At 36.9% G+C, this 22,783-nt stretch overlaps 2 protein-coding genes across 12 annotated transcripts in view; one reads left to right on the plus strand and one right to left on the minus strand.

The window, feature by feature from the left end:
* The window catches only part of OXR1 (oxidation resistance 1), a 463,267-nt gene extending 456,331 nt beyond the window's left edge, over positions 1 to 6,936 (plus strand). For all 11 annotated transcript variants that reach the window (XM_082434271.1, XM_082434275.1, XM_082434277.1 and 8 more), the window contains 3 exons: positions 2,819 to 2,914; positions 4,333 to 4,406; positions 6,314 to 6,936. In XM_082434271.1, coding sequence (XP_082290397.1) covers positions 2,819 to 2,914; positions 4,333 to 4,406; positions 6,314 to 6,449 — 306 coding nt within the window. In that variant the 3' untranslated portion in view covers positions 6,450 to 6,936. The remainder of the gene's footprint in view (positions 1 to 2,818; positions 2,915 to 4,332; positions 4,407 to 6,313) is intronic.
* An 8,476-nt stretch (positions 6,937 to 15,412) lies between these two features.
* ABRA (actin binding Rho activating protein) lies at positions 15,413 to 22,777 on the minus strand. Its single transcript, XM_082434343.1, has 2 exons — positions 22,081 to 22,777; positions 15,413 to 16,012 (listed from the first exon to the last, which is right to left on the minus strand). Exons 1-2 carry the CDS (start codon positions 22,755 to 22,757, stop codon positions 15,493 to 15,495), a joined length of 1,197 nt encoding a protein of 398 aa, XP_082290469.1. The 5' UTR covers positions 22,758 to 22,777; the 3' UTR covers positions 15,413 to 15,492.
* Positions 22,778 to 22,783: the final 6 nt, after the last annotated feature.

Here is a 22,783-nt window from a genome sequence, read left to right on the forward strand (position 1 = left end):
AAACAGATGGAGAGATATACCATGTTCTTGGATTGGAAGAATCAACATTGTGAAAATGACTCTACTACCCAAAGCAATCTACAGATCCATTGCAATACCTGTCAAACTACCAATGGCATTTTTCACAGAACTAGAACAAAAAATTTCACAATTTGTGTGGAAACACAAAACACCCTGATAGCCAAAGCAATCTTGAGAAAGAAAAACAGAGCTGGAGGAATCAGAGTCCCTGACTTCAGACTATACTACAAAGCTGCAGTAATCAAGACAGTATGGTAGTGGTAGAAAAACAGAAATATAGATCAATGGAACAGGATAGAAAGCCCAGAGATAATCCCACACGCATATGGTCACCTTATCTTTGATAAAGGAGGCAGGAATATACAATGGAGAAAAGACAGCCTCTTCAATAAGTGGTGCTGGGAAAACTGGACAGCTACATGTAAAAGAATGAAATTAGAACCCTTCCTAACACCATACACAAAAATAAATTCAAAATGGATTAAAGACCTAAATGTAAAGCCATACACTACAAAACTCTTAGAGGAAAACATAAGCAGAACACTGTATGACATAAATCACAGCAAGATCCTTTTTGACCCACCTCCTAGAGAAATGGAAATAAAAACACAAACAAATGGGACCTAATGAAACTTAAAAGCTTTTGCACAGCAAAGGAAACCATAAACAAGACGAAAAGACAGCCCTCAGAATGGGAGAAAATATTTGCAAATGAAGCAACTGACAAAGGATTAGTCTCCAAAATATACAGGCAGTTCATGCAACTCAATATCAAAAAAACAAACAACCCAATCCAAAAATGGGCAGAAGACCTAAACAGACATTTCTCCAGAGAAGATATACAGATTGCCAACAAACACCTGAAAGGATGCTCAACATCATTAATCATTAAAGAAATGAAAATCAAAACTGCAATGAGGTATCGCCTCACACCAGTCAGAATGGCCATCATCAAAAATTCTACAGACAATAATTGCTGGTGAGGGTGTGGAGAAAAGGGAACCCTCTTGCACTGTTGGTGGGAATGTAAATTGATACAGCCACTATGGAGAACAGTATGGAGGTTCCTTAAAAAACTAAAAATAGAGGTACCATACGACCCAGCAATCCCACTACTGGGCATATACCCTGAGAAAACCATAATTCAAAAAGAGACATGTACCACAAGGTTCATTGCAGCTCTATTTACAATAGCCAGGACATGGAAGCAACCTAAGTGTCCATTGACAGATGAATGGATAAAGGAGATGTGGCACATATATACAATGGAATATTACTCAGCCATAAAAAGAAACAAAATTGAGTTATTTGTAGTGAGGTGGGGAGACCTAGAGACCTGTCACACAGAGTGAACTAAGTCAGAAAGAGAAAAACAAATACCGTATGCTAACACATATATATGGAATGTAAAAAAAAAAAAAAAGAAAAAATCGTTCTGAAGAACCTAGGGGCAGGACAGGAATAAAGACGCAGACGTAGAGAACGGACTTGAGGACACGGGGAGGGGGAAAGGTAAGCTGGGATGAAGTGAGAGAGTGGCATGGACATATATACACTACCAAATGTAAAATAGATAGCTAGTGGGAGGCAGCCGCATAGCACAGGGAGATCAGCTCGGTGCTTTGTGACCACCTAGAGGGGTGGGACAGGGAGGGTGGGAGGGAGGGAGATGCAAGAGGGAGGCGATACGGAGATATATGTATCTGTATAGCTGATTCACTTTGTTATACATCAGCAACTAACACACCATTGTAAAGCAATTATACTCCAATAAAGATGTTTTTAAAAAAATAGCAAAAAAATAAATAAAATTTACAGAATAAATAAATAAAGATAATTGTGTGAGGATGAGACCAAGAACAAAGTCCCAGATAAGGAAGAGAAAGTTTGGTTATTCCTGAAACAGCAAGTTCATAAATGGGCAAAACACATCTTTGTTATTGTCAGACCTAGTAGCTTCCTTTTGGGAGGTGGAGGTGGTGGTCCAGAGTTTCTGGGGTGCTGGTAATGTCCCGTTTCTAGGTCTGCATGAAGGTTAAATGGGACTTTGCTTTGTGATGATTCCAAATTGAGCTGTGTGATTATATTTTATATATATGTATGTACATAAACACCTTACAATAAGAAAAGTCTGTTTTAAAAATTGAGTATGGAAGTAGAATGTCAGGAGAGATAGTGACTATAGAGATCATCAAACTCTACTTTGCCATTTCGTGGTCTGGAACCTTAGACCCAGAACATTGAAATGACTTGTCCAGGCCTCTTGTTCATTTATTCATCCTTTTTTTAGGGTATCTACTGTGTGTCGTGTACTATGTAAAGCCAAGGCATTACAGGACCAAACAATTCAGACTGAAGTTCTGTCCTCATGGAATTTACTGTCTAATGAAGAGGAAACTGGCATACCTTTTTAGTAGTAGAATGTTTACCCATACTGAAGGGTTTTTGCTGTCGTAAGTGCTACAGTACCACAACAGCATGTTGTCCTCACTGTGTACATTGTCATGCTGAAATGTGGCTACCACTTTTTTAGATTATCTTTTTGTTATAATAGACATGTTTTTAGATTTCAAAACTAGGAAAAATCTGTTTTTTTCCCACTGAGAAACTGATATGCTTTGTACCTGACAATAATATGAATTGTGTGACAACTGGTCATGTTTCACTTTTTAAGTACAAGTAGACAAAACTATGCTATATTAAACTTTTTGTATTTTACTTAAACATATATAATGGGACAATGCTTACCGAAACAAATTAATAGTGATGTCATTGAACATGCCTTTTTTATCCTTAGGTTTTTGGTGCATTGGCATCTGAGCCATTTAAAGTAAGTGATGGCTTTTATGGTACTGGAGAGACCTTTGTTTTTACGTTCTGTCCAGAATTTGAGGTAAGAACAGTTATTCCAGTTATATTCAGTTTGTGAAGAGGTGGCATCTTGAACAGAACATTCACTTTGGAGTCCTGCATACTTGCATTTGACTCTCAATCTCTGCCTTTTACTAACTGATAACCAAGCACTTTTTTGACCATTGTGAGCTTCAACTTTCCTGTGGTTAGAATGGGGATCATAAAATGTAACAAGGTTGTTTAAAAATTAAATGAGAATCATATATGTGTAACACTTGGCGTGGTACCAGAAAGACATCATGGGCTCAGTAAGGAGTATACATCATTATTACTGTTTTGTTTATTAATTATCATTGTAAAATTTCTAGAAACTTTTAATGACTAAATAAGTTTAATGATGTCAGTCTTGAAAACTTAAAAAATAAATTATTTGGGGTTAAATCAAAAGTGATTACCTGATTTCATTTTCTTTATTGTGACTTGACTAAAATTAGATACATTCTAATACCAATGAGATCTGAAATTTAATACATGTATTTTAGTGAATGTGTAACTGTTTCAAGCATTGAGTGCAATCTCAGAGTCTCTGGTACAGTCAGGTTCAGCATGTCAGACAGTACCTAAGAGATGAAATTATAACCTTGAAAATAGGAATCAACACAGTTGGTTTTAAAAAGAATTGTCTTTAGGAACAATTTCTATAATGAACAAAATAGGATTTGATAACATAATAGGAACAAACTCTCTTAACAAATTTCGGTTTAAGTGGCTCACCAGATTAACTAGTGCTTTCCATTCCTTCCGTAAAACATCAACTGATGCCTACAGCTACCTGGAAGCTTGTAGTTGTTACAGATTTTTGAAGTTTCAGTTGTACTTGTTTCCAATCCTTTTTTATGATGCTGTTTCTACCTGGTAACTAATAATGTAATTAAACAAATGTTATATATCTATGAAAAAGTGAGTGCTAAAGTTTATTTTATTGAAAACTATAATGAATACTTCGGAAAATTTTTATAAAGGTGAGGTGCTAGAAATTGATGTTGTATTAGGTTTAGGTAGAACTTCCATGAAAGGTTAAAAATATTTAGGAATATTAACATCTAGAAGTTTTACCCTTGAATTTCTCAAGTGTTTTTATGTTCACTCCTCTTTAAAGAAATTGAAACTGGAAAGCATAAACACGTGCTATAGGCTTCTGTGAGAATAATGATAGGCAAATTCATACCCAAAGAAAAGACCTTGGCGCTATATCAAAATGTTAAAACATTATCAAATTAATGTACATTTATATTTGATGCTAAAATAAAAGTTAATGACATGTACTCAGTTTTTAACTAATTTTCTACTTTCTTAACTTTTCTCATTAACCATCGAACTCTTGTAGTCAGAAAAGAGAAATTCACATAGATAGTGATATTTTCATCTACATATTTAAAGCTTTTGTCATTTTTGTAGGTCTTTAAGTGGACAGGAGATAATATGTTTTTTATCAAAGGAGACATGGATTCACTAGCTTTTGGTGGTGGAGGGTAAGTCTCTTGAACATTTAACTGTGAGATTTTGAAAGAAACTTTAAAAATTCATTTGTGTTATTTATAAAATCAGCTATCTTTGGAAAGTTTTGACATTAGAATCCTAATTTATATATTATGACTAAGAAAGTATAATATTTGCAAGATGGTGCTTGAGTGTAGTATTTGAAACTCTTGGTAGAATATTACTCATCTCAAAATGCTGTTTAGTTGATTCCCTTTTGATTAAAAACCCTTCTTTTAAAGTCTAGTGACTTCTTGATAGTTGAAAGAGAAATACACTAATCCCTTAGAACTTCTCAAATTTTCAAAAAACCGTGGTGATATGTTCTTTCTCTCAATTTATAAAAAAGGTCTAAAATTTTTCATGTTATTCTACCCTGGAGACTATTTGGATTGATATTTTAGACAATAGAAATCTGTTTTCCTGTTAAAAATGTTAGTGACTGCACCCCCCCCCCCAATTTTCAGGGCTTGTTTTCTTTTTTTTTTAACAGTATGAGTAATCAGCAGTTTGATTTGATTCTTTTGGCATAGCAAGCATTGTGAGAAACTTTTTTTGTTCTGGTATTCCAACTTCATTTAGTCTTCATGGTGTTTGGAGGTAGCTTGCTCTACTGCCTCCTAGCCTAGACTTCTCAACTAGCCCTTAGCAAACACAACCTCCTTCATTTGTTATTTCTCTCTATCTTTCAGGATCAGAATAATGTATGCTAAATAATTCCCAAACTTATAGAAGTGTTATTTGTTTCCCACATTTGAGGATATATAATAATAATTCATTCAGGTCACAGAATCTTGTTAGCCTGAATATTCATCATCCTGAGTGATTCTAACAAATTCTCTCTTACAACTTCTCTGTAGATAGGTATTTGGAAGACATGATTTCAGTGATTAAAAATTAACCATGGTTATGGTAGCCTTCTTTGAAGGACATAACCAGGTAACTAAAAACCATGTTATTTTTAGTTGTTGGAATCAGCTTATAATGTTTATATGTTCCAATTACACCTTTTTTGTTTGGGGAGAAGGCAGTCATTCGGCCCTACTCCAATGGTGGTCTTACATGTGATTCAGTTAGCTCTCCAGGAAAGCCTCACAAGCAAGTGGCTTATAATTTCAAGCTGTTAAGGGTGCCTTCAGTCTTTGAAAGTAATGTACACAATGTCATTAGATATTCGCTGGAACTTAGTGTTAATGATGCAACATGATTCCAGCAAGCTAAACTAACCATTGGGTCAGTTGATAACAACTTAAGACAAGTTTACAGTCTTTGAAGGTGAGTACAGTCTCAGAAAATGGGAGCTATAAGGACTGGATATTCCAGAATTCCAAACAGGAGCCCCAAAGAAATCAAAATCATGTGATGGACTGAATATAGGCTTTGGAGTCAGATAGACCTGATTCAAATTCTTCAACATAAATCACATGTGGGACCTTGAACAACTCAAGTCTAAAGTTTCCTCAGCTGTGAGTTAGAGATTGAACCCTTAACATTAACCAAACATTTTATTTTAGATGATAGGGAGTTTTCATGTCTCTAAGAAACTCATGTTAAATATATTAAAACCGAACAGCAAAGAGAAATTCATAATACCAGGCAAAGAATAACAGAGTAGTACCTGCCTCAAAAGCTAATTCTATAATTTTAGAGGGTTCATCTTACTCCTTGATCTATATGTTAAGTGATTTTATAATGGGATATGAACAAAACAAAGTTGTCTTGTACCACTTTGTGTGGAAAGGAGTAGGGAATGGTTTTGAAAAAAAGATTTTTAGAGTTGTTGAATATTGAAATGTCTCATTAAATTAATATTTTACAACCTCTGCAATTATTCTTTTACAACTTAGGTCATAAGTATTAAAAGATTTTCGTTAGAACTGTTTTCTTCTATGTATTACAGGGGAGAATTTGCCCTGTGGCTTGATGGAGATCTCTACCATGGAAGAAGCCATTCTTGTAAAACATTTGGAAATCATACACTTTCTAAGAAGGAAGACTTCTTTATCCAAGACATTGAAATCTGGGCTTTTGAATGAATATAATGCTCTATCTCTTAGCAGGATAATGGCCCAAACCTGACATGGACAAACAAGCATTGTTTGGAAAGTTCAAGAAGCAATACAATGTAACATGTAACTCATGCTTTAAAAATAGTTCATATCACCATTTCTTACAGCTATAATTTTGGAATTTATTTTTAAAATCATGTTTCTGTCCCAGAGGTCTTTAGGGTTAGACCATGGCGTGGGTCCCTGCAGTGTAACAGCTTAGGGTTTGTCAGAATTTTGGTAGCATTTTGATCATAGTGACCACCTCATCTATAATCCATGTTTTCTCAGTCTCCTAATAGGATGGTGCTCTTTTGTTGAACCTATTTTGGTTTATTATTTTTTAAACTATATTGATTGTTTTAGTAGAGTAGTCTAACCTGGGATATTGAGGGAATGAAGACTAGGTACTACTGTATCTGTGAGGTTGGCACAGGTGACTTTTGGACATGCTCAGCTTAGTTATTCTTAGAAAGGAAAAAACACATGCCAAAACAATGCATACTTCATAGACCACTGAGTTCTAGTTTTAATTCACAGTACAACATTCTCTTTATTAATTTTGCCTGTATTCTCAAATTCATTTTAATAAAAATGAAATTTGAGGAGAATTCTGATTGTAATAGACCACAGTGCACATGATCTGCAGGTTTGGGCATATGCTTTCATCGTTGAATTATCTGATAAAGAGTTATAAAATGACAAAGGAGAATGAGAACTGGATGATTCTACTGAATTTAATATATCAAGCAAGAAAATATACTATTTACATATCTGTAGCTTAGGGCATTATCATAACTACAAAAACTAAGAAACAGATGCATATTTTGTCAACATATTGTGTCAGGTATACTGTTTTATAGTTCTGTTGTTTTAGCCTTGTTGCACACCAACTCCCAAAATAAGGTTCCTGTTCAAAAGAAAAAAAAAAAAAAACTTGTGATTTTTTTTTTTTTGAGTGGTATATGTTATTAATCACCATTAGCATTTGCTGTTATAAAAGGGCAATGATTATAGTAGAATATTGTAACTCAGTAGACTTGTTGAATATGCAAACTTACTGTCAAGTGACCTCAAAAAAACAAAAAAAGAAAAGATAAAATATATCAGTAGTTCTTATCCTCTTTTGTAGGAAACCAATAATAAGCCATTGCGGCAATAATTCATCAGTTAATTTCAAAGCTTCATGTAATGCAAAAAAAAAAAAAAATCCTGCCGTTATACATGTGACAGTGACCTTGTGCTGAAATTTCAGCTATTCCAGGTAAACATTGTATATTATCTTGTAAATTAATGTTTAAAGGTAGTTTTGTTCTTATAGAAAGTGTTGATTGCCAGGTTGTTTATAGCACTTTAAATTATTCTAAAAATGAAATTATAAGCCAAATATGTTGGCTTAAGTAGATTTAGTTGTATAGTACTTGGATATATTTAGATCTTTTGAAAGTTTAGATAATTATCTAAAGAAAGCATAATGCTAATGAAAAAGAAAATCTGATAATCTGTTTAATATGCTATTGCCGAATATGAATAGAAATACAGGGCATCGTTTCCTTGTTTAAGTAAAGCTCTCATTAAAAGTTACTAACAGTGTATAGATTAAATGTTTACAATATAGGGAACTGTAAATAAATATATCAGTTTTTTTCCCCCTTTGGTCTTCCACAGCAGTATTATTGTCTTTGTGGAGTTGACTAATCATAAAAAAATCCTGTATTGGATTTCAATTACAGTAAGGTCATAGTGGTGTATACCAAATAAAATTAAATACATAAATATAAATTTGAGTTTGGATTTATTGAATAATCAAGTTATTTTTATATTTAAGAAGTCTGATTAAATGTACTACTATCTTTTATATGTGAAAAATGATTCTAGGAGCGATGGTGGTGGTGTGGTGGTGGTAATAGTAATAATGATGGAAGGATGCATTCAAGCAGAGGGAACAGCACAGTTTAAAAAATGGGGATATACTTGGGTACTTGGCACATGAGGAAATACAAGTCATTTGTTATTTTTAAATTATGTCCCTGGTTTTCTTGGTGGGGAGTGCATAGCAAGGTAAGACTAATTTCATAAAGAGCTCTGTTGTTGTGCAGTGTCAAGAAATTTAGATTTTTTTAATCTCATAGGAGCAATTAAGAAAATTTGAGTGCAAGAATGTTATGATCAGATTTCCACTTTAGAATGATGTCTGTGCAAAGTACATTAGTAGAGAAACAAATTAGAGACAAGGAGACTAATAAGACTGTTGAAAAGTCCAGAGAGAAAATGTTGAGGTCTGAACAAGAATAGTAGCAATAGTGATAAGAAAGGAGGCATGGATTTGAAAGAGATTTAGGAATTAGGATTAACAAGATATGGTTATTAATTGGGTGTCAGAAAGAGTTAAGGATAGCTCTCAGGTTTTTTTGTTAGGAATATATTATTCATCGAGATGGGTGATGTACGAAGAGTAGAAACAAGCAGCAGATAGGGAAGTTAGGTTAGTTGTGGACCTTATTATAGTAGAACATGAGAAACTAGAGAACAGATTGGGGGCAGGGGGGAATTAATATTCTGTTCTGATAAAAAAAAAGTTTAAATCAACAACATATAGGTAGATGTTGAAGCCATAACCTGTGGATGAGATGCCCTTGGAGATTATAGACTGAGTGAAAAGAGAATTCTTTTTTTTATTTATTTATGGCTGTGTTGGGTCTTCGTTTCTGTGCGAGGGCTTTCTCCAGTTGTGGCAAGCGGGGGCCACTCTTCATCGCGGTGTGCGGGCCTCTCACTATCGCGGCCTCTCTTGTTGCGGAGCACAGGCTCCAGATACGCAGGCTCAGTAATTGTGGCTCATGGGCCCAGCTGCTCTGCGGCATGTGGGATCTTCCCAGACCAGGGCTCGAATCCGTGTCCCCTGCATTAGCAGGCAGACTCCCAACCACTGCGCCACCAGGGAAGCCTGAGAATTCTTGAGATAGGTTTTGGGGGTATAGTAATATTAAGTGACAGACAGAAGAAAAGGCTGTAAGCTTCCATCTCAAGCAGCTAGAAGAACAGTAACAAATTTAACCTAATGAAAATAGAAGGAAAAACGAAATAAAGATGTGAGCAAAAATCAGTAAAATTTAAAACAAGCATACAGAACAGAAATTCTGAGAATAATGAAATTGTAAACCGCGAGCAAGATTAAGAAAAAGACAAATCACTGGTAAGAATTTATAGGGAGACATCGCTGGAGCCATTGAACCTTAAAGAGATAAGATATTGTGAAGAACTTTGCATCAATAAACTTGACAATGTAGATGAAACAGAAAAATGTTTTGGAAAACAGAATTTATTAAAAATGACCCAAGAAGAAATAAAATTTTTGTATTAAAGAAACTGAATCTCTTAATTAAAAAAAAAAAATCCTTCCCACAAAAAACTCAGGTCTGTATGCTTCCACTGGGTAATCCTTTTAAGTATTTAAGGAAAAATAAAGTATCAGTCTTACATGAACTCTTCCAGGGTACTGAGAAAAGGGAGAACTTATGTTATTGAGGCTATCACCACCTTGATACCAAAACTTTACAATCCTTAGCAAAAAAATTACAGAACAGCATGGTATGAGCATAGATACAAAATCCTACATAAAATATTCACAAATCAAATTTAGCAGTGTATGAAAGAATAATATATTACAACCAAATTGAGTTTATTCCAGGAAAGCAACAGTAGTTATTTTTAAATTGGTATTATTTTCCACATTTAAAGAAAAAAAATCCATGATCATCTCTATAGAAGCAAAAGAAGCATTTGATCAATTTCAGTGCCTGTTTATGATAAAAACTTAGCAAGTTAGGAAAGAAGGGATCTTCCTCAATCTGATAAAAAATTATCCTTGAAAAATGTACAGGAAGCATCATCTTTAATGGTGAATTATGGAAAGTTTCCTCCCAGAAGTAGGAAACGTAACAATGATAACTGCTTTCATCACTTCTATTCAACATTATCCTGGAAGTTCCAACCAGTTCAATAAAGCAAGATAATGAAAAGGCATAAGGACTGGGAAGAAAAGACTTTAAAGGTCATTTGTATAGGACACAATTGTGGACATAGAAAATTCCAAAATGATCAAACTATTGAAATCAGTTTATTTACCAAGGTCACTAAAGACAAGTTCAATATTAAAAAAAGAGTAAAAACCTTTCTTTTTATTCTTTCTAAACCAACAATTAGAAAATGAAGCTTAAAATACTGTCATTTTGCAATACCATTGAAAAAATTGGATATATATAACAAAAAGATAGAGATAAGTAGGAAGGATATACCATGCTCATGATATAAAGACAAAATTGAAAGGTGTCAGTTCTCTAAAATCAATCTGTATTGGCAGGGAAAATCTCAGCCAGGTTTATTTGTGGAAATTAAGCTGGTCTATAATTTATATGGAAATGTAAAGGCAAAGAACAGCTGAGGCAACAGTGAAGAATGAGGCTGTGGTCTTAAATACTAGACAATCATGATCTATTAAAAAGGTGTTTACAACAATGTGGTATTGGTCAAAGGATATACAAAAGAATGGATTAAAGTCAAGAGTCTAGAAACAGACTGATTTTTTAAAAAGATGATGCTGCTGCTTAGTGGAGAGAATGGTCTTTTCAATAAATGATGCTGGATTAATCGGATGTCTGTATGGAACAAAAAATCTTGACCCATCTCATACCACGTACAAAAATTAATTACAGATTGTAGATCTAAATGTTAAAGGTAAAAAAATAATGCTTTTAGTTGAAAAATATAGGAGAATATCATCATGACTTTAGGATACACATAAATTGGACAGAAAAGCACTAACTATAAAGGAAAAAAATGGTAAATTATACTACATTAAAATTTTAAGAGCTTTTCATCAAAAGACATCATTAAAAATGAAAAGGCAACCAACAGAGTAGAAGGTTTTTGTAATACACAGATCTAATGAAGGTCTCATATACACAATATACAAATGACTACGACTCAAAAGACAAAAAAGGCAGAAGACTTTGACAATTCCTAGGAGTATTAAAACAGCCAATAAATGCTATTTAAAAAGGAATGTGAAGTGGAATAACTTTGGAAAACATTTTTTGGCGGTATTCTACTAAAGCTAAATTTGGCCGGCAAATTTCATTCCTTGCTATGTACCCAACAGTAATTGTGTATATTTGTTTACCAAAATATATGTACTAGAGTGTTTACAAAAGAACTATTTGCTTTCTTTCTCCTCTCCTGACCATCGCCCTGCTCCCTCCATACACTCACCCATTCACCTGTTTTACTGAGTCTAATTTACTGCTTCCTCTGGCTTGTTCCTGGAAGTAATCAAGCACGTGGGCACTCTTCACTAGCAGAGTCTCGGTTCTTAACAGCCCTCTGGTAAGGTGCACTGGTTTTCAAACCAGCTAAAGGGGCTCATCTTCCCAGTGTCGGACTCCAGGTCTAGGGGTGCCCAATATGTGTCTTGAGCCCCTCACTCCCAGGCAGGATCCCCGAGCTTGTGATATATCCCCCTCCTCTTTGTGTTCCCTGCTCAGGGCGCAGGCCCTGATCTGACAGCTTCTCCTCCCTTCCTACCTGGCTCTGTGTGAATCTTTCTTTAGAGGCTTCGTTGTAGAATAGCCTTTCTACCAGTTGCCAGTTTGTTTTCAGTGAGAATTGCTCCACGTGAAGTTGTATTTTTGATGTGTTCCTGGGGTGAGGTGAGCTCAGCATTCTCCTACTCTCTGCCATCTTAATCTCCCCTGCAACCTTTTCCTTACTTTTTTCAGAGCTGCATCCATGTGTATGTACCATGCTTTTTTCAGCCATTTTCCTATATGTATTAGGTTATTGCATTATTTTACAATTAAAAATAGTATACTATGTTATGCATATGTATTTTCATATTGTTTGAGTTGTATCTTAAAAGGAAGTTTGGGGATTGGAATTTATTGGTCAAAAAGTAAATGCAATGTGATTTTGTTAGATACAGGGGTGCCCCCCAAATCTGGGCACACAATGCCATGAGATAATCCTTGCTGGGATGATATTGAACCACAGCACTCTGAAAACCTCTAGGCCAAGAAGGTAGGTCATACGGCGCATTTATAAATTAAATACTTCTGCAGACATTGTGTTCTTACTGTGTATCGAGAAACATCCTCGGTACTGGGAATGAAAATGCATATTCTAGCAGGCATCTGCATTAAGAGGCCACTTTAACATGGGCCAGATGGTTCCCTGCTTCTGTAATCCCTGAAAATAGTGACAATAAAGTACAGCGATACTTTCTCTAGCGTGAGTTCCCATTGAAACGAAACTCTACTTTACACAGAATTATTCCCATATCATGTGAGAAACAGTACCTAATATATCTGTTGGTAGTATTAAAAAAAGGGGGGGGGCTTCCCTGGTGGAGCAGTGGTTGAGAATCTGCCTGCCAATGCAGGGGACACGGGTTCAAGCCCTGGTCTGGGAAGATCCCACATGCCGCGGAGCAACCAAGTCCGTGCGCCACAACTACTGAGCCTGCGCTCTAGAGCCCACAAGCCACAACTGCTGAGCCCGCATGCCACAACTTCTGAAGCCCATGCACCTAGAGCCTGTGATCCTCAACAAGAGAAGCCACTGCAATGAGAAGCCCACGCACCACAACAAAGAGTAGCCCCTGCTCGCCACAGCTGGAGAAAGCCCGCGTACAGCAACAAAGACCCAACGCAGCCAAAAATAAATAAATTTATTTTAAAAAATATATATCAAAAATAAAAATTCATTAAAAAAAAAAAGGAACTTGAGTTGGGAAAGGGAAAGTAAAAGCAGAAGTAAAAATATAGGTGCAGCCTCATTTTCCAACACAGTGTTGGCGAGAAAGAAAGTCCGAGTGCAGACTTCCCTCCTGTTGATGTAAGTGGGCAAAGTGATAAGGTGAACTTGGGAATCAGGAAGTCATAAAACTTCAAGTTAAAGAAATTAAAAGGCATCAAGCATTTGGAGGTCCATACAGTAAAGGTTAAAAAAAAATGTACCTTTCAGTAACCCCAAGCTCTTAAACATCCGATTGAAAGTTTGGGAAAAAAATCCTGAAGATTTGGAAACCAACTGTACGCTTATCCGTTACTGGGAATTTAGAATCGCCAAAGGTAAAGTGCTATTGATAGTATATTTACTTTATATATAATTATTTCATATGTTATTTGGTGACTATGAAAATATGAGGACTTTCATTAACATGTTTGCCACCTGAGTTCTACTCATCTTTTTTTGTCTAAAAGCCTTAAGGTTTTCAACCATGGATTTTTCCTATCATGGAGTTTTAAGATAAAAATCTGTCATATAGCAGGCATTTTCCTCTAAGAAAACTTTCTGATTTTACAGTCACACCTTATTCAGAAGAGTGTTAATGTAAGCTCTCTGAGAAGAAGACTTTTAAATTCCATCCTCAAATTCAGACAAACTGAACTTTGAATGATCTGCATCAATGCTTGCATAAACTGTTACTGTCCAGAGTTGAATATGTGCTCTTTGTCTAAATATTCCACTGATTCTAGAAGTAACCCTAGTTGCACTCTATAATTTTGTATTTCAAACACCAGAAAGTGGTATTGTGGAATATAACTTCAAAATAGTAATATAAAAACAAGAACATAAAATACAAGAAAGTATCTTTTATTCTTGTGCCATGTTTTTAAATTTTGACATAGGTTTCACTGTTGTGATAAAAGTATACATCTTACATGAAATTCTACTTAGAAATATTAGTCATTAATTTGTAATTTAACAAATCTATTATGGAAACAAAAATGTATAAACTTTCTTCTTTAAGAAGATTTTTGGAACTTTCAGTTTGAAAGAGAATCATACATGAAAACAAGGATAACTCTTACGGTAGTTTAATCCATACTTTATATTAAACCTAACGCCTAACAATTTATGAGTGTCTATTACTTTGAGGTATTGTGCTTTGACATTAATTTCTGTATCTAACACCAAAGTGCTATAATATCATTTAGTAACTTCCATTGAATTCTGTAAAAATTGTAATCTCACATTTTTTATTCAATTTGTTTTTAAAATTATACAAGGCACATTAAATCTAATTGAGAACAATTGACAAGAAACAGATTAGTGCCAAATAAATTTGTCTGTCATCATTAAGCTATACTTTTTTCACTTTGGCAGGACTAATATTGCTGCTTTAGGACTTTCAGATATTTCAAAAAATTTATTACAGCATGAAGTAAATTAAAATGTCTCAAGTCTGTTTCTCATCTACCCATGATTCTATCAGATTCTTCTACACTCAACATTCCAATTCATTGTAGCATTTTCTGTATTTCTACTTCAAACAGCATGACTCATTAAGGTTTTGAGAAAAAATAAAACTTCCCCAAGAAGTCCTGCAAAGGCAGGTAAATCTAAATGTCTTACCTTTGCTCTGCTTTCATAGAGAAAGTGAACAAAACCGCCTTCTCTGCTGGCTCTAAGACCACCAGCAATGTCTTTTTATGTGATTTGTGCAAATCACATCAGAGAAAGGTGGCTAATTTCTGTTGGAAACCTATTAAATTCAAAGTCCACAGAGAAATTTCAGCATCTTATTTGAATACCACTTTTTATTTGTGTGCTTATTTTGTGTGCTTGTTTTTTAAGTGATAAAAATAATGGTACAAAGTCAAGCTTCCTAGAAAATTTTAAATTTAGTTTTGCCAAACTTGCTGGAATTTTTTTTTCCTGAACAATGACACATTGTAATATGTTTTGCTGATATTTCCCTGAAGTCAGCATTTTTCTTAGATATAATTATTTATTTAAAGATTTATAGTAGTTTTGCAAAGAATAGTCAAACATTTTTGCCCAAAAGGGTAAATGGAATTTCAAATATTTATACTGTTGTATACGAATAGTCCTCGATGTGCTTTCTGAAATGCTTTGTGTGTGCTTAAATAGAGTGCCAAAAAAGTCAATCATGTAAAAATTGTTTAATATTTACCAACTTATTACAGAGCAGTTTGCATTTTACTTTTCACTACATCCGCATTTAGCATTAAGACAAGAGTGGGTCAAGTTTGGCCCGTGCGGTTGAAGGTTCAGTCAGTAGAGTAATCACAACATGGTCATCCCGGCCTTGCCATAACATCTCTCCTTCGAAGTCAACCAGTCCATGCTTCCTGGCACGCATGAGAATGCCCACAACTTTATCTGAAATATGAACGTATCTGTCAAAGAGATCTCCAAAAGTAACCTGGATCTTGCCGTCCTGTCTGTGGTGAGCCATCGTTCGGATGATGAAGCACATGTCCATGATTTCTCTGTAGACATGCTCCTTGGCTCTCTTGGCCCTTTCGGCAGTTTTGGTTCCTTCCTTGGGACAGCCGTAGCCTTCATCTCCTTTGTGCAGGCAGGTGGACATGGCCAACTCATAATCAAACTCTTCACTGAAAGGATTGAGCTTCTGAGATTGTCTGTGTTCATCAGCCCAGTGTTGCCATCTTTCTGTCAGGTTGCCCACTTGGCTGTATTTTTGCCGGGCTTTGCAGTTGAGTTTCTCTGTGAATCTATTTGCCCTAAAAGAGAGAGAGAGGATGAAGAATCAAAATATTGATATTTTAACACCCAAGGGTTGCTTTCTGTTTGTACTCCTTGTACATATGCATCTTAATGTAACTCTATAATTGTTTCATTATAAAAGAAATATGAACAATTCAAAAAAATAAGAGATAATAATTTTTTCTAGGTCTCTTTGCCTTTATGAGTAAAGCATGAACTCTTGGACTACCTAAAAGTCAGAAATTTGTATTCCTCATCCATACAAGTGACTCACCCATCCTTCTCCCCAGCTCCGAGTGGCTTCATGTGTGGAAGCATTGGAAGTGGGAGATGTAGAGCAGGGTTGAATTTGCTTATAGGAATGGCATGCCCAAACTCAATAGCCCCTTCTATCTGAACTCTCACAATTTGCTGTTCAAAACCCAGTAACGGGTCAGATGTGGGTCTTCCTCACTATCCAAACTCACTTCCTGCAGTCTGGTCATTCAGATGCAGGGGGCTAACACTCTGGATAGAGAGGCAAGCATACTTGCGCCAGCACTGTTTTCTTCGAAGAGGAAGGACATCCACTAGATGGCGACCTTTCACTAATTCCCGTGGTTTGTGTCCTACACTTGCTGCATTGTTTCACTATTGCAGTAGAATTCAAACTAGGAGTACACTGCTGAGTATAACACTGCTATTCTTTGTAACCACATGGACAAAAGTACATGACAAAGTTAATTGGGAAAAAGCAGCATACAAAAACTGTTTACACAATTATCACAACTTAAAAAAATCATACATGTATGGAAAAGTGCTAGGAGCTACACTGCCCTGAAGTGGAATGCATTTCCCTCAACCCTGCTGGTCCTCGTCTTCATCTGCATCTCCATAGACTGTCCCTGTTCAACTGCTCAGATTATGGTCTGCTTGATCTCATGATCAAAGGAGAGTAAACACCTAGTGCCCTTGGAATGATGGCAATCCATGGCAGACATAGTCTTCAATAGCAAGCCCAGGGTCATCCTGGCAAAACCCAGAGCTCAGCCTCATTTGAGGCTGGAACATCTTGCTGGAGAAGCGACTTGAAACATCTCAGAAGAAAGTGAAAAGAATAGCATGATTTATTAACTCATACTTTTCATCTCCTGAGCACCAGCTGTGGTTCTGTCCTATAGTATAAAACATAATACATCCTCCCTTTAAGGAGCTTCTGGACACTTTGACATTCCTTCCATCCCCTCTTAAAGTACTTATGACAACTACTGTGTGCCAGACACTCTTTTAGGTACTAGTTGAATATTCAATAATGAAAAAAGAATGGTGAATAACCACTAAAAGACATTCATGAAAATCATCAGAGTAAACCACATTTGAGTATATATGGTACAATTCTAACCATGTAAAATTCTAACCATGTAAATTCTAACCATGTACAATTCTAACCATGTAAAATGTAAAATGTACACACCAGGCTGAAGAAATCAAGAGCACGTGCACAATTGAAAATAATTATGTTGGTATCTAGATGACAGTGGATTTTTTTTCTTTTTCAAAATTCTCTTTCATGCTGGTATTACAGTTGACCCTTGAACAACACAGGCTTGAACTGTGCGGGTCCACTTATACATGGATTTTTTTTTTAGAGTAAATACTACAGTACTACAGGATCCTCATCGGGTTGTTCAAGGGAACAATGGTGGGGGAGGGGTTCTGATCTTTCAAGCACTTGAAAATCCGATTATAACTCTACACTTATACTGTATCCATGGTTCCACCTCCATAGATTCAACCAACCATGGATTGTGTAATACTGTTGCAAGCATTTATTTTAAAAATCCGCTTATAAGTGGACCCACACAGTTCAAACCCATGTTGTTTTGCATCAACTGTATTGATTTTAAAATTTACAAGAAGCAGAAAAATAGAAAAATATTCAAATTATCATCCAGAGGTAATTTGTTTAAACTGTATGTTATATGGGTCTCTCATTCATTGATGTTGTATTTTTTCTTCTAATTTTAATTAGGAACTTAAATTCCCTGAGTGTTGACACTATGTCATTTGGGATAAGGGTTGGGGTTGGTGAGGTAATAACTCTGTGAAGAAGAGAAACATCTAAAAAAGCACCTACTAAATCTTAATTTCCGTTTGTTATAGGGTCAAACTGTAATTCCCAGTAATAAGAGAAAAGGAAAGCAAAAGAATTGGTCCTATTAGCAAGAATTAGGAAATAGACAAGGTTGTTTTAAAGAAGTACTAGAAGAAAATTTATCTTAATGAGTATTTAATTTTCTCTATCTTATAAACGTTCTGTATTGTCTTAGTATTTCCAATTTTTAAAAAGTATGGAAGTTTCCGGTTTAAATCAGGATTAGAAAGTCTTATACCCTGAGTATCCTGATCAATGAATGTAAGACTTAATATATCAGCTTATCCTGTTCTTCTAAATTTCAAGTAAAAATGTGAATAATAGTTTAGATTGAGCTTTAGAAAGACAATCTCGTATACATTTATAGAAGCAAAGCGATATTCAAAGACTGGCACCACATCCATATCTTAGGCTAGAACACTTCTCTGTCAGTAAACTGAAGAACTTCCGCCACCCTTTCCAACTTCTCAGGGAAGTTCTGGGGAGAATCTGCTCCTCTGTCCACTGGTTTGCTTGCCCTTCGCCACAGGAAGTATAGTCAATTTGGTTAATGGGAGATTGATATCTACGGGGTCACATTTATCAGAAGCAGGGTGACTGAATTCAAAACTGTGCTCTCCTTTCTGTTATCAACCAGGTTTGGGAGCCAAGCCTGTGCTTCTCCTTGCAGATGGGCAACTGTCCTCAGAGTCCATGGAAAGGGTTCCAAGCTCAAGAATTGGGGGCAAATATTAGAAAGCCATACTTTCCCCTTCATATCTAGCAAATATCTTCAGTATAGTTGTACCAAAACACTACAGTTTGGGAGTTATTGGGATTCCACTAATTAAGCTGATGCTTTGATCTCCATTTGATTTCTTGAGTCCATTCTGTCCTCAGAGAATCAGTCTAACACAGTGGTTAAGAATGCAAGCTCTAGCATCAGCCTTCCCAATGTCATCACTTACTAGCTCTATGACTTGTATACATCTCTGCGCTCAGTTCCCTTTTCTATAAAACGCACCGTCATGCTCAACCATTAGTATTTTTGCCAAACAGAACTTGGAGGAGAGGATAGATGAGTGATTGTCATTTCAATATTGCATCATTACTGTATGGGAAGTAAAATTTCCTTTGTCTAAAGGAGCTGGACCAAACAAGTCACATAGCTATACAATCAAAACACTGAATATTTAAAAAATAAAGCATAAAATAGAAATTATTTTCATAGTAAAGCCCCAGTTAGTAAAACTCTACTGGTAAAGAATATTTTTACTTTCTACCAAACCTGACTTGTCTCTGTTATCCATAGAACATCTTAACCACCAAGAAAACTTTTTTTCTACTTAAATATTCGTGACACATAATTTTCTCCCTATTAGTGGATATGGGGAAAGAATGGTGCTTAGAATTAAAAATAAATGAACAAAACCCCCTTTCACATAGGCCTCCTCAATAATGCCACATTCCTTTCTCAAGCAGTATGTGAGAGTCCCATCAGGTAAAAAGTCCCATTGGGCTTCTGCTGAAGCTTCCTGAGCATAGCTAGGATTACTGCTGACATTCAGAGCTGCTGTTGCTGTGTACAACGTTCTGGTACCCTACGTATCCTAAGACTAAGGGAAAGGAACCAAAGAAGGAAGGAAGGGATTTCATTCCCATTCTCCTCCCCAAACCCTGAGAGCCAATCTCCTAGCATCTCGTAGTGTTGGGATCACCAGGGCTGGCCCCTTGCATTATAATGAGTACAACTTATTAAGTAGCTTTCCTGGGTCCGTTGCTTTACATAATTAATACCAAAATAACTCTATGGATTATCACATCTATTTTTTTTAGATGAGAACAAAGAAACTTAGGAGTTGCCAAAGTAACCATGATTCAAATCTGTCTCTCATTCAAAGGTGTCTCTCTACCACACTAAGAAGGTGTCCATGTACATGTCTGTTTGGGGGAACCAACAGAAGGGTCCGGTATGCAAGTTCTCACTTCCAGGTGAGACAGTTTAGAGTAGAGGTCAAGAGGGTGGGCTCTGGATCCAGAGTGCCTGGGTTCAAACCCCATGGGCTGTACAATCTTATACAAATTCCCTAATACTTCTTTGTCTCATGTTCCCATCTATCCAATGAGGATAATGATTATGCCTACCTCATGAGAATGGTTTGAGGATTAAATGAATAAATACTTAGACAAGTGCCAAAGAAGAGTACATGCGTTGGAGATTGGTCCCAGCTGTCACCTCCCTACCTCTGGCCAATTCAAAACATGCTGACAGGAAGATCGTCATTGTGCCACCCTTAGTCTTTATTCCGTTGGGTTTATTCTGTTCTTTTGTTTTGTTTTGTAGCACACACACCCCCCAAATTCACAAGGCCAAAACTTAGACTATGGTTCCCTATGGTCTGGTAGAATAGTGATTTATAATTATGAATGCCTATGTGAATGTAAGTGGAGCACAAATCTAGATCTCTGAATGCATCCTCAAGGTGCTGCATGAGAAGTAGCGTCACGTCTGGTTTCAGAGCATTGCGTTTGGAGACAGGCATACACATCTCAGGTCACTAACTTGCTGAGTGAAATTTCCCTCTGAGCTGCAGTGCTCTCATCCCTAAAATGGGATATTACCTACCTCATTGTGAGAGTTCTAAGGACAAAGCACGTAAAATACCCATAGCACACACTAAATGCACGTGGAATTATGATTATCTAAGTCTGCCATTTCATTTTTCTTGAAAGCTTTCAATATAATAGTGCTAATTCTTTCAAAACATCTTTAAAGTCACAAACTGTGACAGCTTTTTGTCAAATAAGGTAACCAGTTTTGTTCTTTACTTTCTGATTATTTCATAAAAGTTGAAAAAAACACCTACACATCTAACCGTTCCCAGAAGGAGTCAGTTTATAAGCATTCGCCACATCTGAGACTTTTCCTATATTCTGATATCCTGTGGTTGTTGAGTGAGAAATCCTGACTTTGTTATGTGGAGGCAGTTACTGTCTTGAAACAAAACATGAGTTTCTTGTCAGACTAAAGTATCAGTTTGAGTCTGTGTGTGTGTGTGTGTGTGTGTGTGTGTGCATTTAATTGTTTTCGGATTGTGATATTTTAATTACCTAGCTTTAATAGCATTTCTATCTTTGTTTATAAGCAGAACAAAGTTTTCTGAAAGTTTGAAAAATTGCTAAATAATAAAATCTATATGAGGAGTAATAACTTTCATACAGTGAGCTTATGTGCAGGCACTGTGCTAAGTTCTCATCTCCTCCCAATACAACAGAATTTATTCCAAAAGGTTACTGTTGCCATTGTTTTACAAAGGAGGAAATGGGTTTAGAAAAGTAAGCAGTTTTTTTTTTTTTGTGGTGAGAACATTTAAGAGAGATTCTCTTAGCAACTTTCAAGTGTATAATACAGTATTGTTAACTATAGTCGGGGCAGAGCTGGAATTTGAACTTGGGTCTGACTTCAGAGCCTGCTTTCACGTCAGACAGCAGCTTCCCACCTGTATACAGGCTCACAGAAATCCGTGTTCCAGGGGCACTATTTGGGTAGATGTGTCTCTTGAAAATATTTTAGACATTTTGGACAAGGGAAAGGTTTCTCCACTCAGTCTACCAGCAAATACCTGTCTCTGCAGACAAATAAGCCAATTTGTTACTCATTATAGAATTGACTTAAAACATTTACCCAAAGCAGATACCCCTCTCCAGTGGCTTCATCTTTGTTGTGGCTAAACCTTGAGTGTTCAAAACAGAAAGGAGAAACCAAATAGTGCAGGCCCTTGGCCCAAAGGTCCATGACTGAGCTTGGTACTGCCCTCTTAGCCCAGGGACATGCCTTTCCCCAGACCTTGCTGCCTGCCCTATCTGTGAGAGTCTCGCTCTGACTTTGGTAGTCCTTCCCTGCTCTCTGGGATTCCCGCAGCTGCCTGGGGCTCAAGGCGGGATCAGGAGTTGGAAGATGCGTTCACTTACTGGGAGGGCAAGGGGCGTTTGATTCTGGCAGCGGCCACCCGCTCTGCATCCTGCTCCAGCCTCTCCTCCGTCTCCCCTCCATAGCCGCTGTCCTCTGTGTCTATGCTGTTGCTCCTGAACTTGGGCTCCTCCCGCTCCTTCTGCTGCATCTCTTTCCAGCCTTTGGTCAGCTCAGATACCAGGTTGGCACATTTTCTCCTCCGCGTTGGGGAGCCATGGCCGCGGAGGATTCTTTCCATTTCACTGTCTGGCTGCCCAGCTTCAGGCGTGTCACCATCCTTCTCGTATCTGTGGCTGAGGTGGCCCACATCCCCTCCTCTCTCATAAGCCTTGCTGACAACTGTTTTGGTCACCTCTTTCCTTCTGATCTGAGAGACCTCGGTGGCTTCCTCTGAGCTTTGTCCGTCTCCATGTCCCTCTGGCTTTGGGGAGGAAGACTTTGGGGCACTCTGAGCTTTCCGGTGGGTGGTGGGGTATATCACTGGTCCAGAAGCTTGGGGTGGGTTCTGGGTCCCTCCTGGCATCCAGCCTGTGGGCTCCTGGGCCTGCCTGATGCTGTTCTCATTGGCCCACTGCTGCCAACCTCGGGCCAAGCGGATAGCCTGGGTGGCTGTGCGTACCTTCCGGAGGGCACTCTTGGCTGGCCCCTCCTCCCTTTCCTTTTCCCCCGGAGCCATGCTACCTTTCTCTTCTCTGCTGCTAG

This window comes from Balaenoptera physalus (genome assembly GCF_965194825.1).
Source record: "Balaenoptera physalus genome assembly, chromosome: 17".
NCBI lineage: Eukaryota > Metazoa > Chordata > Mammalia > Artiodactyla > Balaenopteridae > Balaenoptera > Balaenoptera physalus.